The 24,805-nt window shown below is 41.0% G+C and overlaps 3 protein-coding genes across 3 annotated transcripts; all 3 read right to left on the minus strand.

Annotated features, from left to right (window-relative positions):
* Nucleotides 1-3,772: 3,772 nt before the first annotated feature.
* MELLADRAFT_88682 (family 12 glycoside hydrolase) lies at nt 3,773-5,011 on the minus strand (the record flags this gene model as incomplete). The annotated part of the gene is made up of 5 exons (XM_007412050.1): nt 3,773-3,926; nt 4,001-4,353; nt 4,422-4,515; nt 4,589-4,698; nt 4,778-5,011. The coding sequence occupies 5 exons, from the start codon at nt 5,009-5,011 to the stop codon at nt 3,773-3,775; spliced, it is 945 nt and encodes a 314-aa protein (XP_007412112.1).
* A 17,342-nt stretch (nt 5,012-22,353) lies between these two features.
* MELLADRAFT_88683 (uncharacterized protein) lies at nt 22,354-23,526 on the minus strand (the record flags this gene model as incomplete). The annotated part of the gene is made up of 5 exons (XM_007412049.1): nt 22,354-22,418; nt 22,480-22,513; nt 22,690-22,784; nt 23,136-23,218; nt 23,498-23,526. The coding sequence occupies 5 exons, from the start codon at nt 23,524-23,526 to the stop codon at nt 22,354-22,356; spliced, it is 306 nt and encodes a 101-aa protein (XP_007412111.1).
* Nucleotides 23,527-23,550: 24 nt separating this feature from the next.
* Nucleotides 23,551-24,410, minus strand: MELLADRAFT_56630 (uncharacterized protein; the record flags this gene model as incomplete). Its single annotated transcript, XM_007412048.1, has 1 exon — nt 23,551-24,410. The coding sequence occupies one exon, from the start codon at nt 24,396-24,398 to the stop codon at nt 24,225-24,227; it is 174 nt and encodes a 57-aa protein (XP_007412110.1).
* Between the last annotated feature and the right edge of the window lie 395 nt (nt 24,411-24,805).

Consider the following 24,805-nt stretch of genomic DNA (forward strand, 5'->3'; position numbering starts at 1 on the left):
TGATTGATAGTCTGGACAGGCAAAAAGTTGTGGGTAGCAAGTCGAGAGGCACTGGGAAATTGAGGGCCCGGTACAATGGGCCATACAAGGTTCTAACCATGTTGAATTCATGACACAATTATCAATCCTACCCGGTGTTTCACATATCAAAGCTCAAGCTATACCACCCGGACGAGTTCAAGAACACAAACATTGCAACCATTGAACAGGTCTTGTCATAACCAAAAAACACCCCAACTGAGTCTTGAGAGGAGCCCTTGGGGCATGCTAGGAAATGTGGTGAGGGGGTGTGTATCAAAATTGATATGTTAGCACCCCCGCAATGTGAGTCTTTTAATGTTTTTCTACCTTGTTTTAAAGAAAACCCTGGCAAGCATTCCTCTTTTTGAAATTGTAGTATGAATGACCAACATCACGCCACAACCGCCGAGGAATCAACGCCGGACATTTCACTTGCAGTTTGTCATTGCCAAAAACAGCCCTTTTTGGTCCTGGAGTTGGAGCCACTGGGGCATGCTATGACAATTGACAAGGGGGTGTGCATCTAAATGACGCGTTAACACCCCCGCAATGTGAGTTTGATAACGTTTTTTTTCTCAACATTTTTTCGTGAAATGGCTGGCAAGCAGAATTCTCTCCTGGAAAGCAGATCCCCGTCAATGACTTCAAAGGAGCAGCAAGTCGAGGAAGAAAACTGCAAGACATCAACAACAAAGGAACTCATTTTCATTTTTACTAACGCAAATCAGCAAGACAGCAAGAATGACATTATGATTCAAAGTCAAGACATCAAGTTTTCAAAAAAAATCAGTTCACATCATTATTATAAATTCATGAATTAAACCTCTAACACATCCACCTTATCACATTTTGCTGAAAGATTTTTCTACTCATCAAGTTTTGTTCAATTTTTTTAGTTTTCATTCTCCTTTCTCTTTTTTCAACAAATTTTCCTTTTTATGTTTTATTGCACTGGGACAAGTTATGGTCAATTTTTTGGGGCGAGTTATGCCAATTTTTTTTCTCTTCAATTTTCTTAAGATGGTTTTTATTGGTTAGTTAAATTTTGAAGGGTGTTTTATTTTTAGTAGGGAGGGTGTAAGGGTTACACAGGAGACAATAGGTCATGGGATTAGGATCATGGGATTAGCTAGATTTCACTTTACCTTACTCCTCAACGCCCGGCTTCGGAAAGTCCTCACTCATCTGAGAGCCTTATTTTGGACTTTCTGGAGCTAGGTGAGATTTACTTCTCTTATCATTTCTTTGTAGTCTTTTCATCAAACTTAACATAAGTCCCATGCGGACCTAACCACCACCTCCCGCGAGGGACTTACGTGTAATGTCATTTTTTGGCCTGAGATCAGCCGGGGTGTTTTGCCAAAATCTATCTGCCTTATGGAACTTTTTTTTACAATTTTCACTTTGCCTTGCCCCAAAATGAAAAGTGTGCACCTTGACTGTCGCTATAACCTCAAACTTTGGGTTTATCAATAACCTAAGTGGTTCCATAGATATCGATAAAAGTCTTGAAGGGCTCAAAGACAAAAATCGGGTAATTTGCACTGATCCGCGTCTAAAATGTTGGTTTTGGTGTACAATTGAAGTTCAAAGTTTTGTGATACGGATACCCAAAGTCACGACGGTATCTGTGTGTTCCATGAGTATGGGGATGAACGGCCCCGGAGATGAAAGGCCCGCACGCAGTACCGGGCCTATTCATGTGGATTAGATAATCCACTGAGTGCTTACAGCCAGAGTGAAAAACTCTGACTGCCACTCACACTCATCCCCATAGCGCACAGGAGAAAGAGATCCTTTCTTTCCCTTATTAGTTCCTATCAAATTTTTCTTTCCTCCCACCCACCCCTACACCCGACCACGCAGAGATCCACCCTTGACCAGGGAGTCTTCGGCCGAGCGGCCCCCCCCAAACACGTGAGGCCTAACTCATACCGGGTTAGGTAACACAAAACAAAAAAGACTGTATGGTCAAACTGTGTCTTTACGTGTAAGTGTGTAGTGAGGTCCTCAGATACTTAAGAGAGAACACTCATATAACAACACCTTTACCGAGGTTCATACATCTCTATAGTGCACTCCACATAGATAATGGACACTTCAATCCAGAACCAATGGTGCTATTAGGATACTAGAAGCGCTGAGTTTTAGAGAGAAGTAAGGCGCACAACTTTCATTTTTGGGCAAGGGTAAGTTGAAAGTGTAAAAAAAAGATTTTTGAGGCAGATAGATTTTGGCAAAACACCCCGGCCGATCTCAGGCCAAAAAAATGACATTACGTGTAAGTCCCTCGCGGGAGTTGGTGGTTAGGTCTGCATGGGACTTATGTTAAGTTTGTCTTTTCATCGGATTAGTTTAGCTGACTCATCTGAGAGCCTTATTTTGGACTTTCTGGAGCTAGTTTTAGCCTCGTAATATATAAAGAAGTTCAGAGTTAGTCAAACTTAACAAAGTCCCTCGTTTTTGAGCTGTACTGGCCAGCTCAAATGAGGGACTTACGCGTAAAGTCGAAATTTTGGCGTGAGATTGGCCGGGGCTTTTTGTCAAAATCTAGGTGTCTTATAAAACTTTTTTTTGCAATTATAAGTTTCCTGAGCCCAAAAATGAAAAATGCGAGCCTCACTCTTGGCTACAACCTCACGCTTGTAGTATCCCAATAACATGAGTTGTGCTGAAAATAAATGAGAATCTTGGTGTTTCAATTACGCCCAAATCCCAACTTTTAGACGCGGAGCAGCCCAAATTACTCGATTTTCGACTTTGGTCACTGAAAGAAGTTTATGCATATCTACACAACCACTCATCATCACCGCCAACATAGATGCCTCGGATTGAAAAATCCAAGGCATCATTGGATGGAAACCCTTGGACAGGTCTTGTCCGAGGATTTGATCCGAGGTATTTTTTGACGCAAAATAATACCTTGGATCAAAACCTCGGAAAGATTTTGTCCGAGGATTTGAGTCCAATGATACCTCGGATTTTTCAATCCAAGGCATCTTTGTTGGCTGTGCATATTTAGAAGCTAAGAGTACGAGGCTATAGAGACACCCAGGGCGCACATCTTTCAACTTTGGGCCAGGTAAATTTATAATTGGAAAAAAATGTTTCATAAGAAGACTAGATTTTGGGCAAAAGCCCCGGCCGATCTCACGCCAAAATTTCGACTTTACGCGTAAGTCCCTTGTTTGAGCTGGCCAGTAGTACAGCTCAAAAACGAGGGACTTTGCTAAGTTTGAGAGTTAGTGCTCTCGAGTGAGTCGTGCCGGACAAAGTTTCCGGACTTCAGTGAAGGTTATACCAACCTTACAGTACGACTCAAAATTACTTACATCTATTGGCCGAATTCTCAGGGCAGCACATCAATGATGATTTGAGAAACACAAGGAACCTCACCCAAACAATATATTCCAGGAGCTTCAAATTATTTCTCAGTTTTCCACATCAAATTTCCGGTTGTGAGTTCATATTGGAAATGTGGTATATGGTGGTCCGCAAACTGAATGTCTATGAAATTTCCAGCTAGCGCAACTTCAAGTGATAGGATATGAAACCACATCTGTAAGAGCTAATGCAATAGCAAACCCTAGTATACATCTAGTTTAGAAAATTCAAATAGTTGATAAAGAGTGACAATCAAGAGCAAATATGGCAAAACTTTTACATTGTCCCTGACAATGAGTGAATGAAGAACAAGATGAATCTCAAGGTGGTACTCAAAGGTCACAAGGTATAAATCACTGAGACCACATCAGCGAGTGTTCTCGTAGCCTGGAACCACACTTCCGGGAGTGGGTGTTTGATAGCTTGGGGGCATGTAGCCACTTTGATGATGGTTCCCATCCCACAAAAGCTGTAGCGAGGAGTGTGCCGAGAAAATTGATTCTCCCCAAAATGCTTCCATCCTGAACAAAAAGGAAATGAGGGATAATCAGGTTTGGGTAAGTGATATAGCGTTTTAATTTAATCATTCACGAACCCTAGATTGGCTGTGAAGAGGTACGCGTCGTCTCGAAATATTTTAGCCTCGACGAGTTTCATCAACCAATCCTTCATGTCACCCGCGAAGAAGTTTTTGTATGGGGTATCGGGAACCAAAGACCTAACCGGAACGTTGATGTCGGTGTTCATGCCCTGGTACAAGGTCCAGTCTTGACCGTAAAGGTTTTTGATTCGCATGGTGGCATCGCCAGTACCGATTGGCCCCTGACCTCCTTCCCATTCGAGCCACAGCATCAATTCGTGGTCCGATTTTTTGTTAGGGCCATTGGAAACAACAAAGTCGAAGCAAACGTTCCCTTTGAAGCCTGCTTTACGGTTACGACGAGACCACTAGAAGCAAAATATCAGTGAACGCCTACCTCACACTGCAATTATGTCGCTTTGATGACTCAACACACCTTGTATGATGCTGGAATAGAGGAGTAATCTTTAATCCTGTTGTTCAGATCCGAGGTCATCCCAAGGAAAGAATAGCTCTTGGGTACGTTGGACCTGTGAGACAGGTTAGGAAATATTGATGGTTAGCATTCAACACTTCCTTGGAACACTGCCTTGGTGAACTCACGTGCTGTCGACCTTCGCGATCTTAAGATAGTTTCCCCAATGAACCGTGGTACCATTAGTGCCATAAAGGACGGTTTCTTCAAGACCAATGGTCTTTTTCCGGTTGTAAATCTACGACAATACATGAAGAACTTGCATGTTAACTGTATATTTCTTGGCCAACTACCGGAGACCAAAGAAATAGGCTCACCATATTGTACAAAATGTACCAGGGTGGTATCAAGGTCGCATCTTCGTTTCCAGCAAAAGGTTGCTTATAGGACAAGAAGGTCCACTTTCGCTTAGCGAGTTTGTTAAGTTGTTCGCGACCCGAAGAAATGAGAGTGGAAGCCAAGGCTGATGGCCTGGAAGCAGTCTGAGGGAAGAAAAAAGCAATCCCCACGAGCAGGGTAGGAAGTAGTTGTAAAAAGATTGAAGTTCTCATGATGGGAAAAATAAAAAAAATCGTAAGGAAAATGCTCAGAAATCTCGAGTCTTAACTTTCAAAGTTGCGAAATGGTTCAAAGAGCAACGGCAAGGGGTGGTCAATATATGTGATTTTCTCATTTACTTGATACATACACACTGGGTACAACCATTGCCAATCGGCGGCTTTCGTCGCAAGCCACAATTGAACTGCCGCTGCGGGGCCCTGTTCAACCAAACTTCCTCAAGGCCCTGCCAAATTCCAGGCTGACTATGTACATACATACATCGGCGCACAAACTTCGCTGGCCTCTTTGGCTGGTGCGGGAGCAGTTCATCAACCTCTCTTTCATCTGTTATGTGAATCTGCTCAAGTGTCATGAGTCATCTCCAGCTACGTATCTATCAAGCACGCGCCAGCATGAGCCTGGCTGATGGGGCGAAGGACTGTGGCTTGCTCTTTGAGTCTTTGATGAGTGCATTTGTGATGCGGGGCGCTGAGAGTATATGATCAATAAAGACCCAAAGAATTTTTCCTAATTTTTCCTATCACTTGTGTGAGAGTGCCTGCAATTAGAGAACACGGGGTTCAAGATTGATTCTAGCAACTTGTGGAGCCGGATCCAGTGGCTCAGTCAAAGATCAATTCACAAAGATCAGAGCAGACAACTGCTATCTAGGTTCATGTGGACCAGCAAGCTATACCGACCATGTACAATCACCTATAAAAAATCCTGTACAGGATACGCAAGAAGTTGAGATTTTTTTCGCAACAAAGACACTCAAAAGGGTAAGCTCTGGTAAGCTTGACTAAGCCCCTCACGGGGCCGCGTCCGCACCGTTGATGACAAAAAAGCGGCCACGTTCAAATTTCACCCATATTTATGTTGACCGGGGTACCCACAATGGGATGAGCAGAAGTCTGGGTACTTGAAAAGCTCATCTTTCAAAGCATAAATTCTACATTTATCACAAAATTGGTTTGTGTGGAATCATACTAGCGCAGATCAGATGCTTGAGAAAGATACAATATGGATCTATATAAGAATTATACAATTAAAACATTGGGTACAACATACATATCAGAGTTGTATGAAATTGGCTGATTAAAAAGTGTTGGTTTTCACTGTCAATGAAGTGGTTTAGAGTGGGTTATGATGCTGCAAATTCAAGTAGGATGGACAACTTTGTTGATCATGGGATGAAGTTTGGGAGTTGTGGAAATACCACCCTATTTAGTTAAGGCTGATTGTGGCCCTCAAGGTAGCCTCAGATCCAAAACTTCATGAGAGGGAGTTTCCACCAGGAGATGTCTTGGACCTTTGCATGCCAGGCACCCTTGTTGATAGGGGAAGTTGTGTTTCTCAAGTCTCAAGGTATTTATGTCTTTTAAAGTTGATGTGGTAAAATGTTGTTGTCTTTTGTGATTGTCAGTGACCCTGTAGAAGTCCATGTCCAGTCGAGATGAAGTATACTCATGATTAATTAATTGGTGCAAAGTTTTTGAGTTTTGCATGTTATAAGCGGATCTAGATGTCTTGCAGATCAACTAGCCTTCATCTTTTCGCGAGTCAAGTGAATGTTATGGGTGCCCAAAAGTACGACGGTACCCAGAGAGTTCCATAAGAGATTGGAGATAGCGGCCCCAAAGACCACAGTCCCGAGGAGTCCAGTAGAGGTATCAGAGATCATGCACGGCAGGTAGAAAATCTTGGTCCTTGTGATTACTTTTGTAATTGATCATTCCAGATTAAACTTATGTCTGTTTTAGACTGGACTGATATGTCTGTTCTTGTTGCGACCAAACCCTTATTTCATTTTGTTATTAACTGACCTAACATGGATGCTACTACAAAACTAAAAGATGGTGTTAAATGACGTACCTAGATGGCTTAGTGTTGGAGATGTTATGAGCCGTATTAGGCTACTTCAGATATGCTTATACATAGTAGACCACTTATCTTGTACGCTCTCGAGCACAGACCATGTTCCTCACGTTGCAATCTACTCAGTACTACAAGGGCACTATTGATCATCTCTCATCTCTCTCTATCTACGTCGAGTCCTTACATATTGCAACGTCATAATTCAAGAGATCGGAGAAGATTGATAAATTGAAGAACAAGCAAGAAAAAAAAAAAAAAGAAGAATTAAAAGCAATCAAAACGAAAAAAGAAAAGAAAGTTAAAGTTAATTAAAGTTAGTAGTAAAACAAAAGTGAAGATCAAAGAAGCAAAACTATACGGAGAAAGTAAAGATTAGAAGATTAGATAATTCAAGAATCGATTAAAGTTTAAGATCTGTAAAAGTTTGAAGATCCAGACTCAATTACTAGCCTCCCTCGGAATCAACCACCACGCCGGAATTCACGACCCCCCAAAGTCCGACTTCTACAACTTCTACAGACCACGACTCTGAATTCCTAGACGCTCTCGAACCCACGTCTAATCCACATATGTCGGAAGTCAACATGTCAGAAGCTAGCTTGGCCGGTGTTATGCAGCAACTCAATAATCTAACGGCTAGATTAAATGAGGAAGTCAATCGCCGAGAACAGGCTGAAGCCAACCAACGTGCATCCGACGCCAAACGTATTGAAGTCGAGCAAAGATTACTGCAATTAGAACAAACGCAAACGTCGTGATCAGCTCCTGCAGCTCAAGCTCCTCCTATGCCTTCCTCAACTATCCCATCGTTTCCAGTAAGCGCTGGTGCAACCCACGCACAGGTGCAACATATCAGACCACCTAAAATCGCTACTCCGGATAAATTTGATGGGTCTAAAGGATCTAAAGCTGAGATTTTTATGAATCAGATTGGAATCTACATGCAAATGAATTCAACGTCCTTTGTTGACGAAAAATCTCAAGTTGCGTTCGCAATATCCTACATGACCGGGAAAGCTAGCATGTGGAGTCAAGCCTTTACCGATCAATTGCTAGATTCAGAACAAGCTCACCTTGTCAATTGGACTAGCTTTGCCAACTCTTTCCGTGCTACATTCTTTGATACCAAAAGACTTGCCAAAGCTGAAAACAAAATTCGTAGTCTCAAGCAAGTTAAGGCTGTATCCGATTATTGGATCAAGTTTTCTGAGCTCTCCCTAGTTGTCAAATGGCCTGAAAATATCCTTATGTCACATTTTGAACAACAGTCAACTCTGAAATAACCCATACCACTTATAACACATACTCTTGCCTAACCCATACTTTTTTTGGTCCATAATTTTCACTTTTTAGCCCCAAAGCCCATTGTGATAACACATACTCTATGAAAACCCATACCTTTTGGGGTCCATAAAAAGGTATGGGTTGTTTCAGAGACAACTGAAGGTCTCAAACGCGAAGTCAGTATTTATATGATTCAACAAGAGTTCAAATGTGTAGAAGAAATGGCCCAATTCGCAATCAAACTCGACAACAAATTGCACAACCGATCTCAGAGCTTAACGATGCCAACCAGCACTTCATCAACTCCAATCGCCGATCCTGATGCGATGGATTGCTCAGCTTATCGAATCAACATCTCCCAAGAATAATATCGAAAAAGAGCGGCAAATCGTGCTTATTATGAATGTGGGAAAACCAACCATGTGATCGCCAATTGTTATATTGCAAAGAGAAAGAAGAGAGGAGGAGGAGGATTCAGAAGTAGTGAAGTTGATCAGTTAAAGGCCAGAATTGCAGAATTAGATAGCCAGTTGTCAGAAGTCAAAATCAGTGATACAAACTTAAGTAGATCAGAGTTGTCAAAAAATGGAGAAGCTCGGGAGTGCTAGTTGTGCCTCCCCCGAGCAAAATACCTTTAGGTGTGGAAGTTGGTGACATTGATAGTCTTGAAATGAATGATACTAGAATTATTGACCATGTTACCCTCCACGACCCAAACTCTGACACAACAATCACCGCACGAGCCTTAATTGACAGTGGTGCTACCCACGAGGCTATTAGCCTCAAGTTTGTGAGAATGTATAACCTTCACACTGTTCCTTTATCACATTCTCACAGCGTAACCGGATTCAGCGGACATGAATCCCGAGTTACAGTTGTCTCTGAAATAACCCATACCTTTTTATGGACCCCAAAAGGTATGGGTTTTCATAGAGTATGTGTTATCACAATGGGCTTTGGGGCTAAAAAGTGAAAATTGTGGACCAAAAAAAGTATGGGTTAGGCAAGAGTATGTGTTATAAGTGGTATGGGTTATTTCAGAGTTGACTGTACTCACTCTGGCGACTATCACATTGACGACGAATCCACAATCACCACTTTCATCATCACATCCCTCAGAGACAAGTATGATCTTATACTGGGAATGCCGTGGATAAGAAGAAATCACTCAAGAATCAATTGGAAAGAAGGCAGTCTATTAAGACACAATCTCAGCATTGCTGTTGCGGATGCAACATCGTCGAGGCCGGAAAAAACCTTGACGGACCAAGTATTGGAGCCTGATAGGCACGCTAGGCAACTTGACGAGGGGGCAGAGATTGTAAATGACTCATCAATGCCCCCGCAATGTGAGTATTTCTCGTGTACTATCAACCCAAGTGAAGAAACCAGTGGCAAGCTTAATCATCACTTAGAAAACAGTTTACCCAACGAAGCAGCTACACCCAACAGTATATCACGAATGGAATCACCTGCAGTTAACCAAGAGTTGACTTTGTCCAATCCGCCAAACTCCTCAGAAGACCACGAGTTGGACCCAATGAGGAAAGCTAGGAAAAGTGACAAGGGGGTAGAGATCGTAAATGACTCATTTATACCCCCACAGAGTGAGTCTGTTAATGCTCAATCAACCATGTCTTGTGAAACAATGAAAAAGCAGTCTCCTCTTCTACAGGGAAAAATCTCTCGATTGGCGACACGAGCACTTCCACAAGGACCAGCAAGACGCCTGTATTCGCAGATAATCTCAAAGCAACAGCACTCTCTCTCACACATCAACGCCGCATCTGCTTCATGGAACGTATCTGCTAAACTTAACGCGGAACTAACACAGAAAGCACCAACACGAACAGCTGCCGAACTAGTCCCCAAATGTTACCACAAGTACCTTGACATGTTCGAAAAGAGCAAGTCCAATGTTCTACCCCCACATCGTCCTTATGACTTCCGCGTGGATCTATTACCTGGAGCGACTCCTCAAGCTGGGCGAGTAATCCCTCTATCACCCAAAGAAAGCGCGGTATTGGACGAAATGCTCGAAAAAGGCTTAGAGAATGGAACAATACGGCGTACTACTTCTCCATGGGCGGCTCCCGTATTGTTCACTGGGAAGAAGGATGGCAGTCTACGACCATGCTTTGACTACCAAAAATTGAATGCAGTGACAGTGAAAAATCGATATCCGTTGCCTTTAACAATGGAATTAATTGACAGCTTGCTTGATGCCGATGAGTATACCAGCTTAGATATGAGAAACGGATACAACAACTTACGTGTAAGAGAAGGCGACGAAGCCAAACTGGCGTTTATCTGCAAACAGGGTCAGTTTGAACCTCTCACGATGCCTTTTGGTCCCACTGGAGCTCCTGGGTTTTTCCAATACTTTATTCAAGACGTACTCAAGGCTCACATAGGACGGAATGTAGCGGCTTATCAGGATGATGTTCTCATTTATACAAAAGCTGGGGTTGATCATAAAGCTGTGGTAAAGCAAGTCCTAGATCTTCTCAAAGCACAAAATGTATGGCTCAAACCGGAGAAATGCAAGTTTTCAAAATCAGAAATAGCATACCTAGGACTAGTAATATCTAAGAATCAAATAAAAATGGATGAAACCAAAGTCAAAGCTGTTAAAGACTGGCCAACTCCGAAAAATTTGGGAGAAGTCCAGACATTCATTGGCTTTGCAAATTTCTATCGACGATTTATTGGTCAATTCTCAAAGATAGCTAGGCCTTTACACGAATTATCACAAAAAGACACCGCCTTTGAATGGACAACTGAACGGCAAAAATCATTTGAACTACTTAAGGATGCATTCACCTCAGCCCCAATCCTCAAAATCGCTGACCCATACAAACCGTTTGTATTGGAATGTGATTGTTCCGACTATGCTCTGGGCGCGGTTTTATCTCAGATCTCAGATAGTGACGGACAACTTCATCCTGTAGCTTTTCTATCTTGATCATTGATTAAAGCTGAAAGAAATTATGAGATATTCGATAAGGAACTTCTAGCAGTTGTCAGTGCATTCAAAGAAAGGCGCCAGTACCTAGAAGGGAACCCGAATAGACTAAATGTGATTGTATACACTGATCACAAGAATCTGGAATCTCTCATGTCAACAAAGGAACTAACTAGAAGGCAAGCTCGTTGGGCGGAAACATTGGGCAGTTTTGACTTTGAGATACGATTCAGACCGGGGAAGCAGTCAACTAAACCGGATGCTCTTTCACGTCGACCAGACCTAAAGCCTAAAGACGGTGAAAAACTATCTTTCGGACAATTACTCAAGCCACAGAACTTGCCAGCAGACGCATTCATTGATGAACTTGACTTATTTGAATCATGGGTAATTGACAAACAAGAACTTGGAGGTGCTGAAGTGAATGAATTAGTTGATAATAGCGACACTGACGACAAAGACTCAGAACTGTTATGGAACGATGCGAGAATACTAGAAGAAATCAAGAGCAAATCAAAATCCAATCCGAAAATCATTGAAATATTGAAACTTTGCAATGGAGCTTCTTGGACGAAATTAGTCAAAGATTACAGCAAGATTAATGAAGTCTTATATTTTAAAGGGAAGGTGGTAGTACCTAATGATCATAATCTAAAAGTTCAAATCCTCAAGTCACGTCATGATAGTCGTCTAGCAGGCCACCCGGGAAGAATGAGAACATTGGCACTAGTCAAAAGAGCTTATCATTGGAAGTCGGTGAAAGCATTTGTTAACAACTACGTCGACTGTTGTCAATCGTGCCAAAGAATCAAATCAAGAACTATGAAACCGTTTGGTAGCCTGAAACCTCTCCCTATTCCAAGTGGACCCTGGGTTGATATCTGCTACGATCTAATTACCGACTTACCTGAATCAGATGGTAATGATAGCATACTTACAGTAGTGGACCGGCTAACCAAAATGGCACATTTCGTACCATGCAAAAAGACTCTTTCATCAGACGAATTGGCAGATATCATGATCAAGCATATATGGAAGTTACACGGAACACCTCAAACCATCACGTCGGACAGAAGTAATGTCTTTATCTCCAAACTCACAAAAGATATACATAAAAGATTAGGGATAACCACTCAGTCTTCAACAGCCTACCACCCGCAAACTGATGGTCAGTCAGAAATCACTAACAAGGCGGTTGAACAGTACATTAGACACTTCACAAGTTATAAACAAGACGACTGGAGCTCTTTATTACCCATGGCAGAATTTTCATACAACAACAAGGACCATGTTGCCATAGGCATGTCACCGTTCAAGGCGAATTACAGCTTCAATGTCAGTTTCACAGATGTTCCTACGGGAGATCAATGCTTACCATCAGCCAAGGGAAGATTAGCTCAAATAAAAGACACTCAAAGGGAACTTAAAGACGCGTTGCAATTCACTCAAGAAACAATGAAAGCCCAACACGACAAGAAAGTGCAAGCAACACCGAATTGGAAGGAAGGGGTGATGGTGTGGCTAAACAACAAAAACATATCCACCACAAGACCAACTGCTAAGTTTTCGCATCGCTGGCTTGGTCCGTTCCCAATACTGAAGCACATATCTGCTAACGCGTACAAACTAGATCTACCAAAATCAATGGAGAAAATACACCCAGTGTTTCATGTAGGACTACTGCAACGGTTTGAAAGAAGCAAAATAGCAAATCAAGATCAAGTGCCACCTGAACCTATTATCATTCAAGAAAGTGAAGAGTTAGAAATAGCTGAAATCCTAGATAAAAGACGCCGAAGAGGAAAGGTAGAGTACTTAATAAGTTGGAAAGGATATGATGCTAATCATGATTCATGGGAACCTGAAAATTTAATGAGTAACGCGCAAGAACTTATTAATGAATTCAATATTAAATATCCTCAAGCAGAAACAAGATACCGTAGGGTACGGAGATAGTCATGAGGGTTAAAGCTTTTTTCCCACAGGGTTTTTAATGCTAACCTGTGGAAAGATGCTAACCCGTCAAGAGGGGGTTGAGTCATAAAAGGGGGAGTGGTGTTATGAGCCGTATTAGGCTACTTCAGATATGCTTATACATAGTAGACCACTTATCTTGTACGCTCTCGAGCACAGACCATGTTCCTCACGTTGCAATCTACTCAGTACTACAAGGGCACTATTGATCATCTCTCATGTCTCTCTATCTACGTTGAGTCCTTACAGGAGATGGATAAGAAACTGGACTAGGAATTTAGGAACTTGTAGATTTTTGATATGTGATTGAGATTTATGCTTGTATAAGAATTTATGTATACAGTCGAACCTGTGCAATCACATAATTTGGGTGGAAGACTTTTCCTATGCATTTTGACGGGTTATGCAATCCCATTGTCAAATTTGGCAGTAAAAAGCATCAATCGAGATTGAGGAATTTTTCTATGCATTATCACGGGTTACGCAGCTGCGTGGGTATGCAATTGTACAGGTTCGACTGTAAATAATAGCTATTCAAGCTTTGTATTTTGTTTTCTCACTCACTCATCTTGCTACATCTCTTTTTGTCCACTTTCATCTTTCTTATTCCATCAACTTCCACACCACAGGTGTGTTTTAAGCTTTTTGTTAACTAAGTCCAACAAAGATTTATATTGACACCAGCGCTTTTAGGTCAGCATCTATTTTGTTTCACGTATTTCTAAATTTCTTTCTCTATATGAAATTTTACTCACTCATCTTGCTACATCTCTTTTTGTCCACTTTCATCTTTCTTATTAGGTGTGTTTTGAGCTTGTTGTTAACTAAGTCCAACAAAGCTTTATATTGACACCAGCGCTTTTAGGTTTTTACCACTTTTTGCCCTTCACAGATTAAGGAGTATACAAAAATTACCACTATCTCCAATTAGGGCTATGACCCGGACCCGGCCCCGTAAAACCGAGGCTGCCCGAGCATATCCACCAGAGCAGCAGTACGTGCCCCGGGTCACTTAAACCTAAGTTGATGAGACTCACAAAAGTCCCCCGGGCGTCCCGGGCGGTACCGTTTGCCCCGTTGCCCGAGCACTCCTCCCCTCAAAACCTGGCCAAAGGATCTACCATCCGTCCATCCATCCATCTGACTTACGTGAGAGTCGAGACTCGTGATCCCATAGTTCAACTTTAAATAATACACCTCATACATACCCCATTCTAAATAAAGTTCCTTTATCAGCCTTCCTTTTAAGCTTAAATCACGTCATAGCTTCCTTTCATCGCGTTCCTTTGAATCGACTCGATATTCTTCATATACAATGCCTATTTAATCATCTCCTACCACTCGGTTATCATCTCAACTCCTCCGTGCGGCTCATGAATCCCAATTAACCACTGCCAGTGGTCTCCTCAGTCCTTCTTCTAGTACTCATCTGGCCACCAGTATTTCCCCTTCCGATTCTGTTTCTGCTGTTTCTGCTGTCTCCGAAGTGAATTCCAATACCACTACTACTGCACGCTCCTCCTGGGTGTGGCAGTATTTTATTCAGCAAGAACAAGACAACGGCCTTTACAGGAACGTCTGCCAAGCTAATCAAGGTTTCATAGGCTCTGTTGTCACTGCGGAGGATCCGGACGCTCCTGTCGTGATCTGCAACAAAGGTATTGCTGTCGACAAAACCGGTAGCACCAAGTCTATGAGTCGCCATCTCTCACGCTTCCACCACATTGAGCCTCCTGTCAGCACTGATCAACACACTTTGGCGGCCTTTTTCAACAACAGAAAGCTCACAAAAGTAAGTGCAAATTTTAATATCAATGCATGAGTTATTGAAATACTAACTTGATGTTTATTTATTTAATATCCTTTAGGTGAAGTCATTTAACCGAGCTAACCTCAAGGACGCTCTGATCTGGTTGATAGTCAACCGAGAGCTCCCCATCCCCTTGGTTGACACCCCAGAATTCCAAGAGCTCCTTACCGTGACCAACCCCGCTGCACCATCACTTTTGTCAAAGAAAACGGCCATCTCCAAAGGAATTCTGTCAAAGTGTTGATCTATTTGAGGCGCTGTCACCAACGTTCTATCATCAGTTCAACACGTCTCCATCACTTGCGATGGATGGACGTCTCCTCGCAACATCACAATGTTGGGTGTGACTGCTCACTGGATCGAGGACAACTTCAATATGTGCAATGTCATTCTAGCTTTGAAACCAATTGACGGACCTCACACTGGAGCCAATCTCGCTACTCTCCTTAAACACACTCTGGACAAGTTCAACATCACCGATAACCTTTATTGCATAACCGCTGATAACGCCTCCAACAACACGACCATGGGCCAAACTCTTCAGACGATGATTCCATCTTTTGACGCCTCTGATTGCCTCCACGGTTGTGTGGCCCATGTCATCAACCTGGTGGCGAAAGCGGGAATGGTTGCCTTCGATCAGAAGACAGCTCCACCTCTGGTCAACGCCCTGGATCCTCGAATCCCCCAACCCTCTGTTCCCCTTTTTGTCGAGTGTACCCCACATGCTGCAGTTACTAGTATACTCACTCGCATCCGCTCCTTTCATAAGAAGATCACACACAGTCCACAACTCACTGCTACTCTTGATAATTCTGTTCAAGGCTGTGCTAAGCTCAAACAAAAAGTCGGTTTGATTCACGAGGTCTCCACTTGATGGTCTTCGACTCACGACTCTCTCAAGCGATTTCTTGAACTCCAGCCAGTCATACATTATGTATGTGATGGAAATGCTGCCCTTGAAGCTTTCTCACTTGACAACAAAGAATGGCGACTTGTCAACTCCCTTGTGCATTTCTTGGCTCCCCTTGCTACTGTCATCCATTTCTCTCAGTGCTCACATTTCTCAGTTGGGTATTTTTCTTATTGTATTACATTTACTTATATTTCATTTTATTTGTTCTACCTCTCTCTTCTTAATTCTGGCCGTAGCTACCCTAGTTTCCAGATCAGATGCCATAAGATTCTGAATTAAATCTTATGACGTGTGTTTGGGGGGGGCGTATAGCCGCTGATCCGATGACCAAGGTAGGCTCTCTGCTACCATGACTCGGGACGTATCGTCCGGAGCCTGCGGAGAGCCTTCCTCGGTAGGTCCCGAGTTGTACCTTCTTAGGTATCCCCCGAATCTGTCTCTTAGTTATTTCAATTCAACAGACTGTTTGTGTCTCACAAGGCTACATTTGGTTATCTCGCCATCTCTCGATTTCTATTGAAGATCTTTTCTACTCACTTCGTGTATTGTTGAACGAGATCTTTGTCATGCATGTTTAGAAAACTTTTCATTTCACCGTCAAACCTTTGAAACATAACCCTCTCTCTCTCTCTTCCCTCTTCTTCTCGCTCGTTTTTTTTTTTTTTTTTATACTCTTTTGTCGATTTCCTTTCCTCCTCCATTTGATAATAACTTTGGTCCATCCACCACTCTAATTGCTAGATCTTGCAGTTTCATCTCTTCCCAAATATATTTCGCATCCTTAGAATCACCCATCGAGTATTTTCAAAGGTATAATTGGTAAGCCCGTGATTCCCACCTTCCGAAAAGCTTTATTGTCTCTAATGGGTGCTTTTCATTCCATCTAAACGTCGCACCACCGACCCTAAAAGAATGTCCCGTCAAGTTATTTCCGGTTCCTGACCTGGACCACACCTCTCTACAAGTACTTAAGAACACCGACTTAGTCAACGGAATCCGTAAGCCATTCTTGTTCGGGTAGGAGAACACCGGTTCCATATATACATCGACTGGTTTCAATTGGATTAGGATCTGGTTCACTGCATTGACTGGATCGAGTAAGGATGCCAGTGAGCGGATTTGTATCCATTGGAGTTCTCCCGGTCGGGCTGTCTTCTCTTCGTGTAAGGCGAACTTCAGGTAAGCTCCATCTTCTGATCTCAGCATATCCTTCACTAAAATCCTCCTTTTCTTCTTGTTATCTGAAACTAACTCTCCAAGTCTAGCCATTCCCCAAAAAGCCACGAGTGCCGTGGCCAGCACTGCCTTATCTCTCCACGATCCATCCGCTAAGTTCATCACCAATTCCGCTAAATGTCTTAACTGAATTGGTTGTTTCTGTACCTTAACATGGTTTTTATCTTTCGCTTCTGCTACCCCACAGGCTTTCAGCATTAACTTGACGACTTTATCGTTTTCTTCTGGGAAGGGTTTATCATGAAACAGGTGCCAGGAGCGTATACCTGTGATATACTTTGTAAGTGTTATTAAGCTTATTTTGTGACTTGTATCTTTGTTATCTGACTTATTTGATTCGGTATACTCCTTCCATTCCTTGCCTGCCCACACAATAAACTCTTTCAATTTCTGTTCATCTAGCGGTAAACTTTGTGATCTGTCTTCACCGATTGACTCTCCGAACTTCATAAGTTTCGATATCGCGGCGCTATAGTTCTCTAGTGTCGGTTGGGACCAGCTGCCGCTCAAGAGCCTTTTCTGTATTACGTTATTCCTCCACATTATCTTCCTAAAATTGAATCAACAAAAATACACGTCAGTATCCTATCTTACTTCTTTCCGATCTGCGATCTCTTCCCCTTTTCTTTTTTTTTTTTTTTTCCTTACCCGTTTTCATCCATTAAGAAGCGTTTCACTCTCTTGTCATTTTCCATCTAACTTCTTTTGTCTACCGCGCCTTAAAAATTGACTTAAATCTGCCGGTATGCTAATAATCACCTCCTGATCGTTCTGTAGTAGACCTTGATCGCCTCGTGATAACGTATCGGCGATATTGCCCTTAGATGTGACCCGATTAGCCACTATGTCGCACTGGAACAAGGCTAAGTCTTTCTGTATACGCCTCCACTCGTCGTTTACTAGCTTATGCCTGGATTTCCGATTACGAACTGCTGCTTGTGAGGTCGTATTGTCGGTTAGTAGGAGGAAACTTCTACCCATCATTGGTACGATTTCATGAACTACGTGTAATCCTAATCTTATCGTGACAGTCTCTAACCAATTGATGTCCCGTTTCTGTTCGTTCTGTGACAGCCCTTTGACATCCCAGCTCGGAAGTAGTTCAAATCTAGCCCACCTATTGCCTATCAGAACCCCAATCCCGTAACTGGTGCTAGCATCACCTACCCATCCTATCTCAGCCGGTTCGACTTCGGGGACAAATCGAAGGCGATCAAACTTTTCTAATGTCTCACGCCATTCCTCCAAGTCTTCCTTTGCCCCTTTTGGTAAATCACGTAATGCACTCGGATTGTACCACTCAGCTTGCCATTCATACAGGTTCCACATATAACACTTCATATGCAGTAGAATATGTATCAAATGAATTAGTCGTCCAACCAATTTTTCGACTTCTTTCAAACTCCACTTTTTCTGAATGGTGAGGAACTCTTCAATCTGCTGTTTCCTTTCCTCTAACTTTTCTTCAGGTAATCTAACAGTTTTATTGTCTCCATTCCATATAAAACCAAGGTATTTTTGTTCTACATTCCAGTCTTGAAACTTTTCTTCATTCGATTGAACACCTAGATTCTTACTGACTTGGACCACCGTTTGCATCGACAGTTGACTATCCTCTGATTTGACGAACATATTGTCGTCTATCCAACAAAAAATACGGTCCACTTTCAACGTTACTGAAATGATATCCCACCAAGCATCGGCCATCCATCCGAATGTACCACATCCCGCTACTCCACCAAACGGGATTCTTGTATCAATCCAGATATTCCCATCAAAATCTTTTATAGTCAAGAACCGCCATTGGGATATGTGTGTTGCACCTTGTCGGTAAGCTTTCCGCCAATCATAATTTGCTAACAATAACTTGATACCTATTTTGGACCTGAAAAATGATGCCACAGTTTCGAAATCATCCCACGATGTTTCGAAGTCTAATTTATCAACGAAAGAATTCACTGACGGGATTTCTACTTCTTCTTCATAACTGAAACTAGCCAAATTGAGCGGCGGGCGCCGCACTCATAAGAGGAGCTCATCTTAGATCAATACACACATGATGACAGAGCTTATGCTAGTTCAAACACACTGCATGGATCATAATGAACCAGAATATATCCCAAAACCCTATGGAGGTCACTATGTATATTTTGAGTAACACAACTTGGGCCCAAGTATATTGTGTGGTTGGTGCAACTAAAAATGAATCAGGAAATTATGATGGAGGGCTACAGACTGTTGTTGCTGGGTCAAGCAACATGAAAGGTATGGGATGAGGCTGAGCATGGAGGCCATATATCTTGTGAGGTCTAATTGTGGTGGGATGAAGGATTGGGAGGAACAATGTTGATCTTGAACGGTGGTAATGTGACAGACCCTTGGAGAGGGATGATGATATGTTTGGAGAGGGGTGATACTAATATTGGCCAAAGCCTAACCCCCTAACCCCCTAATGATTTCAACACCAGAGTGCATCCAACACCTCCATGTGTGTATGTGGAAGTTTAGTCAAACATCTCAACTATCTTGACTTACATAGAGGACCCTCGGGATGTAAAAAGTGCTTTGGAGTGAAAATGAGGGTATTGGAGGACATAAAAAGTGGTTTGGATCAAGATGAGGGTATTGGAGGACGTAAAACATGGTTTAAGTCAAAATGAGGATATTGGAGGACATAAAACATGGTTTGAGTTGAAGTGAGGGTAATGGAGGACGTAAATGGAGTCACCACTTTTTATTTTCTCCAATACCCTCATTCTGAGTCACACACTTTCTATGTGATCCAATACCCTCATTTTGACTCCAAACCACTTTCTACGTTCCAAGGGTCCTCTATATAAGTCAAGATATTCAAGAAGTTTGACCAAACTCGCACATACACACATGTATGCATCATCCCATGCCTCAATACACATGTAGGCCCTCAAAATTTGTGCCTACATCCTTATTTTGAGATGTAGGTGTAATTTTCATGCTTGAAAAAGATGCCTGCATTTGAATTTGGAAATGTAGGCATCACTTTTGAGCACCTACATGGGAATTTCAACATGTAGGCATCATTTTTGATAGTTTTGAGCACCTACAGTGAGAATGTAGGTGCTTTTTTGTGGGAAACACCCATGTAGACACTGTTTTGGCAGTGCCTACATGGTTTTTTCTACAGGTTGCAAATATCAACGGCAAACATTAAAGTACGCTAGTCTCAATGCTCTATAATAGAGGAATGATTGAAGTTTTGGGAAATCAAAGAATGGGTAGTCTATCTGACTTGTCAAGGCCAGTCATACATCCACAACTTTTTTGTATTCATATACCAAAGTGATACATACCAAGCTTCAAGAAGAAATATGGATATGGTACCCAAATTTAGCCTTGTACCTTTCCACATGATAACCAATTAACAGCAGACAACACTATGATTATTATCATTCTTCTACTTTTGCAGGGTACTGTAATGAGTCCGCTAAAATTGGACCTCAAATTTCGAATAAAGTCAAGGACGGGTATGAAAGCATACAGAGTACTGTTGTGAAGAAAAGTCATTATCAACAATTAACTCAACTGCTGCTGCTGGGCAGGAATCATGTCAAGCCTCCAAAAAATGAATAAGCAGATTGAGTTTCTCAAAGATATACATAAAGCAGAATATTCAATTGAGATGTAGTAGTAGTATTTTTGTACATGATGGTATTGGCCCATATAGTTCACTCAGTTATGGGCCTGTGAATGCACAACTCTAGCTGCAGTTGTTTCAAGATGACATCTGAAAAAATTGATAAATGAATTTTAAATATGAGTCAAATTATATTGCACATCAATGAGGAAAAGACTTGATGGAACCAAGGATGTGAATTGCAATATCAGATGGTTAGCTATCAAATTTCAAGCTTTCAACTAATGATTATTGACAAACATTTCCACAGCATGATGAGTTTGAAACATTTATGTGAAATAGTCTTGTCAACTTCAATAGATCATTTTGATCCATAAGTGAAGAGATCTGAAAACCCTATGTGACCATCCTTAGTTTCTGTGAGGCTCTACCCTCACTCATCATAACACTGTGCAGATGTAGTATTTTTCCACCATGCAAAATGATTAAAAATGCTGTGTTAATGCATAAAAATGCACCATTAATGCACCATTAATGCGGAAAAATGCAGCATCAATGCAGTAAAATGCAGTGTTAATGCACACACAAAACGAATTCAGAATTCCACCTTTTTCAATTTTGTTTGTCCTTCAGGTCAATCATTTTTCACTTGGGAAAAATACTACATCTGCCCAGTGTAAGACACTCACTTGTCTTATTCGAGTTCAATCTTTTTGATTCTGGCTGTTTCTGTGATTCAAATAACTGGAAAAACATCAATTTCATTCACTCAAATAAACAGACTAAAAACATGAACTTCAAAATCACAAATGGAGGAGTTTTTATTTTGAATTTTATATATTCTATGTCAAATTCATGAATCCATCCTCATGGATCAAAATATATAGCTACTGCTTTCTTGATACCTTGAGTAAAACTCAAAGAACATGTTTGAAAGAGCTCAAACTGAATCAATCTATCTTATTTTGTACAGATCAAGTGATATGGATGTGACTTGGCTGTGATTTCAGCTTATTAACCCAACTTGAAGGAATGGTAATTTTGGTTGATTGACTTGATTGTATGTTTTGCTTTTTGAAATGCTTTTTTCATTTCTTTTGGGTGCTTGAGACAGCTTAGCAAATGGACCAAATGTATTGCAGACCAATGAAGTGTTGTGATTTGAATATAATGATAATGAAATACAGTTTGGGTTTGGTAGATATAGTCTTGTCCTTGTCTCCTGTTAGTCTTAAAGTTCATGGGTTGAGAAACAAATATCAAAGTTCAAAACAGAACAATGACAATTGCTTGAGTGCTGTTATTTTCAAAATAACTACAGTCAGATTATTGAATAAAAGAAAATAGAATGATCTGAAGTCACTTTTTTTCACAGAAGTAAGACTTTCAGAAAGCAGGGTCAAAACAAAACAAAACACCCTTCAGATTAGACAACTTGAAATCAATGAGCTCCAGAAGGAAACATTCATTGTTCAAGTTGTTCAATATCCTCTAGACCAAAGATAGAACTTCATAATATTAAGATCGGCTTTTGTTGAACTCTCATGCTGATAGACACAATGAGAAGTATATGTGGATGAACATGTGGATCAATCAAATTATTATTGTATTGACATCAAGTGAGTTTGACAAAGCATTTAATCAAGAACCCAATCAAATCAAAAGAAAACAAAAGACTTAATCATAGTCACTATTCTCAAACATCAACATTGTAAAAACTGAAAAAGTAGAAGGGAGAGGCACTAATTTGATCCAGAGGTTACATATGTGAGCTAGGTGAAAAAATGATTATATTAAATTGACCTATACTTTGGAAGTGAAACACCTTGATCAAGTTCTGAAAGCAACTCAATAATGTTTTAAAATCAATGATTTGATTGATTTGCCTTATTGATTGATTGGGTGCCAATCCAGATAAACAACATAAAAAGAAATAATCAAGTCTTTTTAATATTTATTATTATATTTTATGCAATCAACTAAGCTATTAAAATAACCAAGTAAAATGCTCACTTGGATCAAAATACTAAGATTGAGGCCAAAAACCACTTGAGAACGTTTGAAAATCAAAAATTTGACCAAAGTTGCGTTCAAATTAATTGACTTGCCTTAAAATCGATTGATCAATGTAAAACACCATGTGGTAAGTGATTATTGCAAGGCCTTGTAATATGAATGATGATCATCTGATTTTTTACATTCCATTGGTATCTTTGAACTACTTGACTCACCTAATTGTAATTAATTTGGATTATCTACTACAGTAGTTGAAGGTGAATTTAAATACCCATTAGAATTGGTTCAATTTTGTGCATACAGGTCATGTTAATATACAGTTAGATTGATGATGAGATCCTTGTAACATTATCAATTGTCCAAAGAATTGAAATGCTGAAAGCAAAATTGATCGGTTACAGAAAAATCAACAAAGCATTTAGTGAAGACAACAGTAGACATACCTTGATAAACCCCAAAACCTTGACCATAATCTTCATTGCTATCAAAATCATTCTTTGGTGCTTGTTTGTCTTCATCATTGCTACTGTCACAAGGATCGTTGTTGGGATGGTTTTTTTATATTTTTATTTGATGAATTGGCTTGATTAGGAGTTCTAACTGAAGTCATCTCATGTTTGTCTCTTGATGATGATGTTGATGTGAGTGTTGAAATGATGAAGCAAAATGACTATTAGGACTCAATGGATAATGCGATGGCCCTTGAGATCGACTAGGTAGCAAAGACGTGTGCAAGATTCCAGATCAACAAAACAAAGTCAGTCACTGTAAGATCCCATGGGTTCACATGGATTTCAAACCTTACAAAACTAAATGAGTGATTGACAATATCATTCTGATATGTAGCTGAGGTCGCACAAAATCGGAGTAAGCTGATAAACCAGCCTCGGATGCTTTAGACCCTAAGAGTGGAAAGGGTTCAAAGAATCAATTAGTAGTAGCTTCATCTTTTGAATTCGCAGCCTGAGTGAAAGCCTTTAAGAAGATTCCAGTTAATTGTTTTGTAAAGTTTTCTAAAGCGATCGAAGGTTGTTCAGGTATATCGGTCGTACATAGGCTGACAAAATAAACATATGAGAGTCGTTTTGTCTTCAGTACAGCGATCCAAAAGACTGTATAAAGTCGCCTACCACCACTGCTTCTGCAAATCGAGTACGAATTGTTTGTGGATTGATTCCATTGACACGTTGGATATGTCGTGTAGCAGCTTCCCGATCAGCTTTCTCGATCGCTTGAAATACATCGATCGAGGCGTCTTGAAGTTGCGTGACAGCTTGGACCCGATCGAGGCATTCCTTGACCCTGCTCCGTTTGAGGTCTAGGATGCGAGCCTTGCTTGATATTCTTTCCGCTACAGCTGCCCGTTTGGTTACCACTTCATGAAGGGTTGATGCATCTTGAGCGAGTGAAGAGACCGATGGCCTAAGATCGTCTATCTGCGTGAGTGGCTGTTCTAGTCTTTCGGGCCAAAGATCTATTGAGCTTAAATTCCGTGAATTGTATTTGGTAAACAGCACTTTGGTCAATTGAAATCAGTACTCAGATTCTTTGATTGAATCAAAGAGGTAAGCAGTATAAAGCTCACCAAGCTGAGCTAAAGCCGTGATAATATGTTGATGGGATTGAAGGGTAGCAAGATGTTGACGAGGATGAATTGGTGAGTTTGAAGGTAAGGGGTCATCAGTTTGAATGTTACTAATTGACATCGTAAAGTTCACTTCTAATCACTTTGGCTGAGGATGACAAACCAAATCTCAATAACCTACATAACAATTAAAAAGACCAACACTTGACTTCTCTACTCTTACACTGGGGAGATGTAGTATTTTTCCCAAATGAAAAATGATTGACCTGAAGGACAAACAAAATTGAAAAAGGTGGAATTCTGAATTCATTTTGTGTGTGCATTAACACTGCATTTTACTGCATTGATGCTGCATTTTTCCGCATTAATGGTGCATTAATGGTGCATTTTTATGCATTAACACAGCATTTTTAATCATTTTGACATTAATTTTAATCATTTTGCATGGTGGAAAAATACTACATCTGCACAGTGTTACTCTCTGCAGTTGGTCTCATACCGGTTACACCCATATCCCGGACCCCACTT

Source organism: Melampsora larici-populina, assembly GCF_000204055.1.
Source record: "Melampsora larici-populina 98AG31 unplaced genomic scaffold MELLAscaffold_28, whole genome shotgun sequence".
In the NCBI taxonomy this organism is placed as follows: Eukaryota; Fungi; Basidiomycota; class Pucciniomycetes; order Pucciniales; family Melampsoraceae; genus Melampsora; species Melampsora laricis-populina.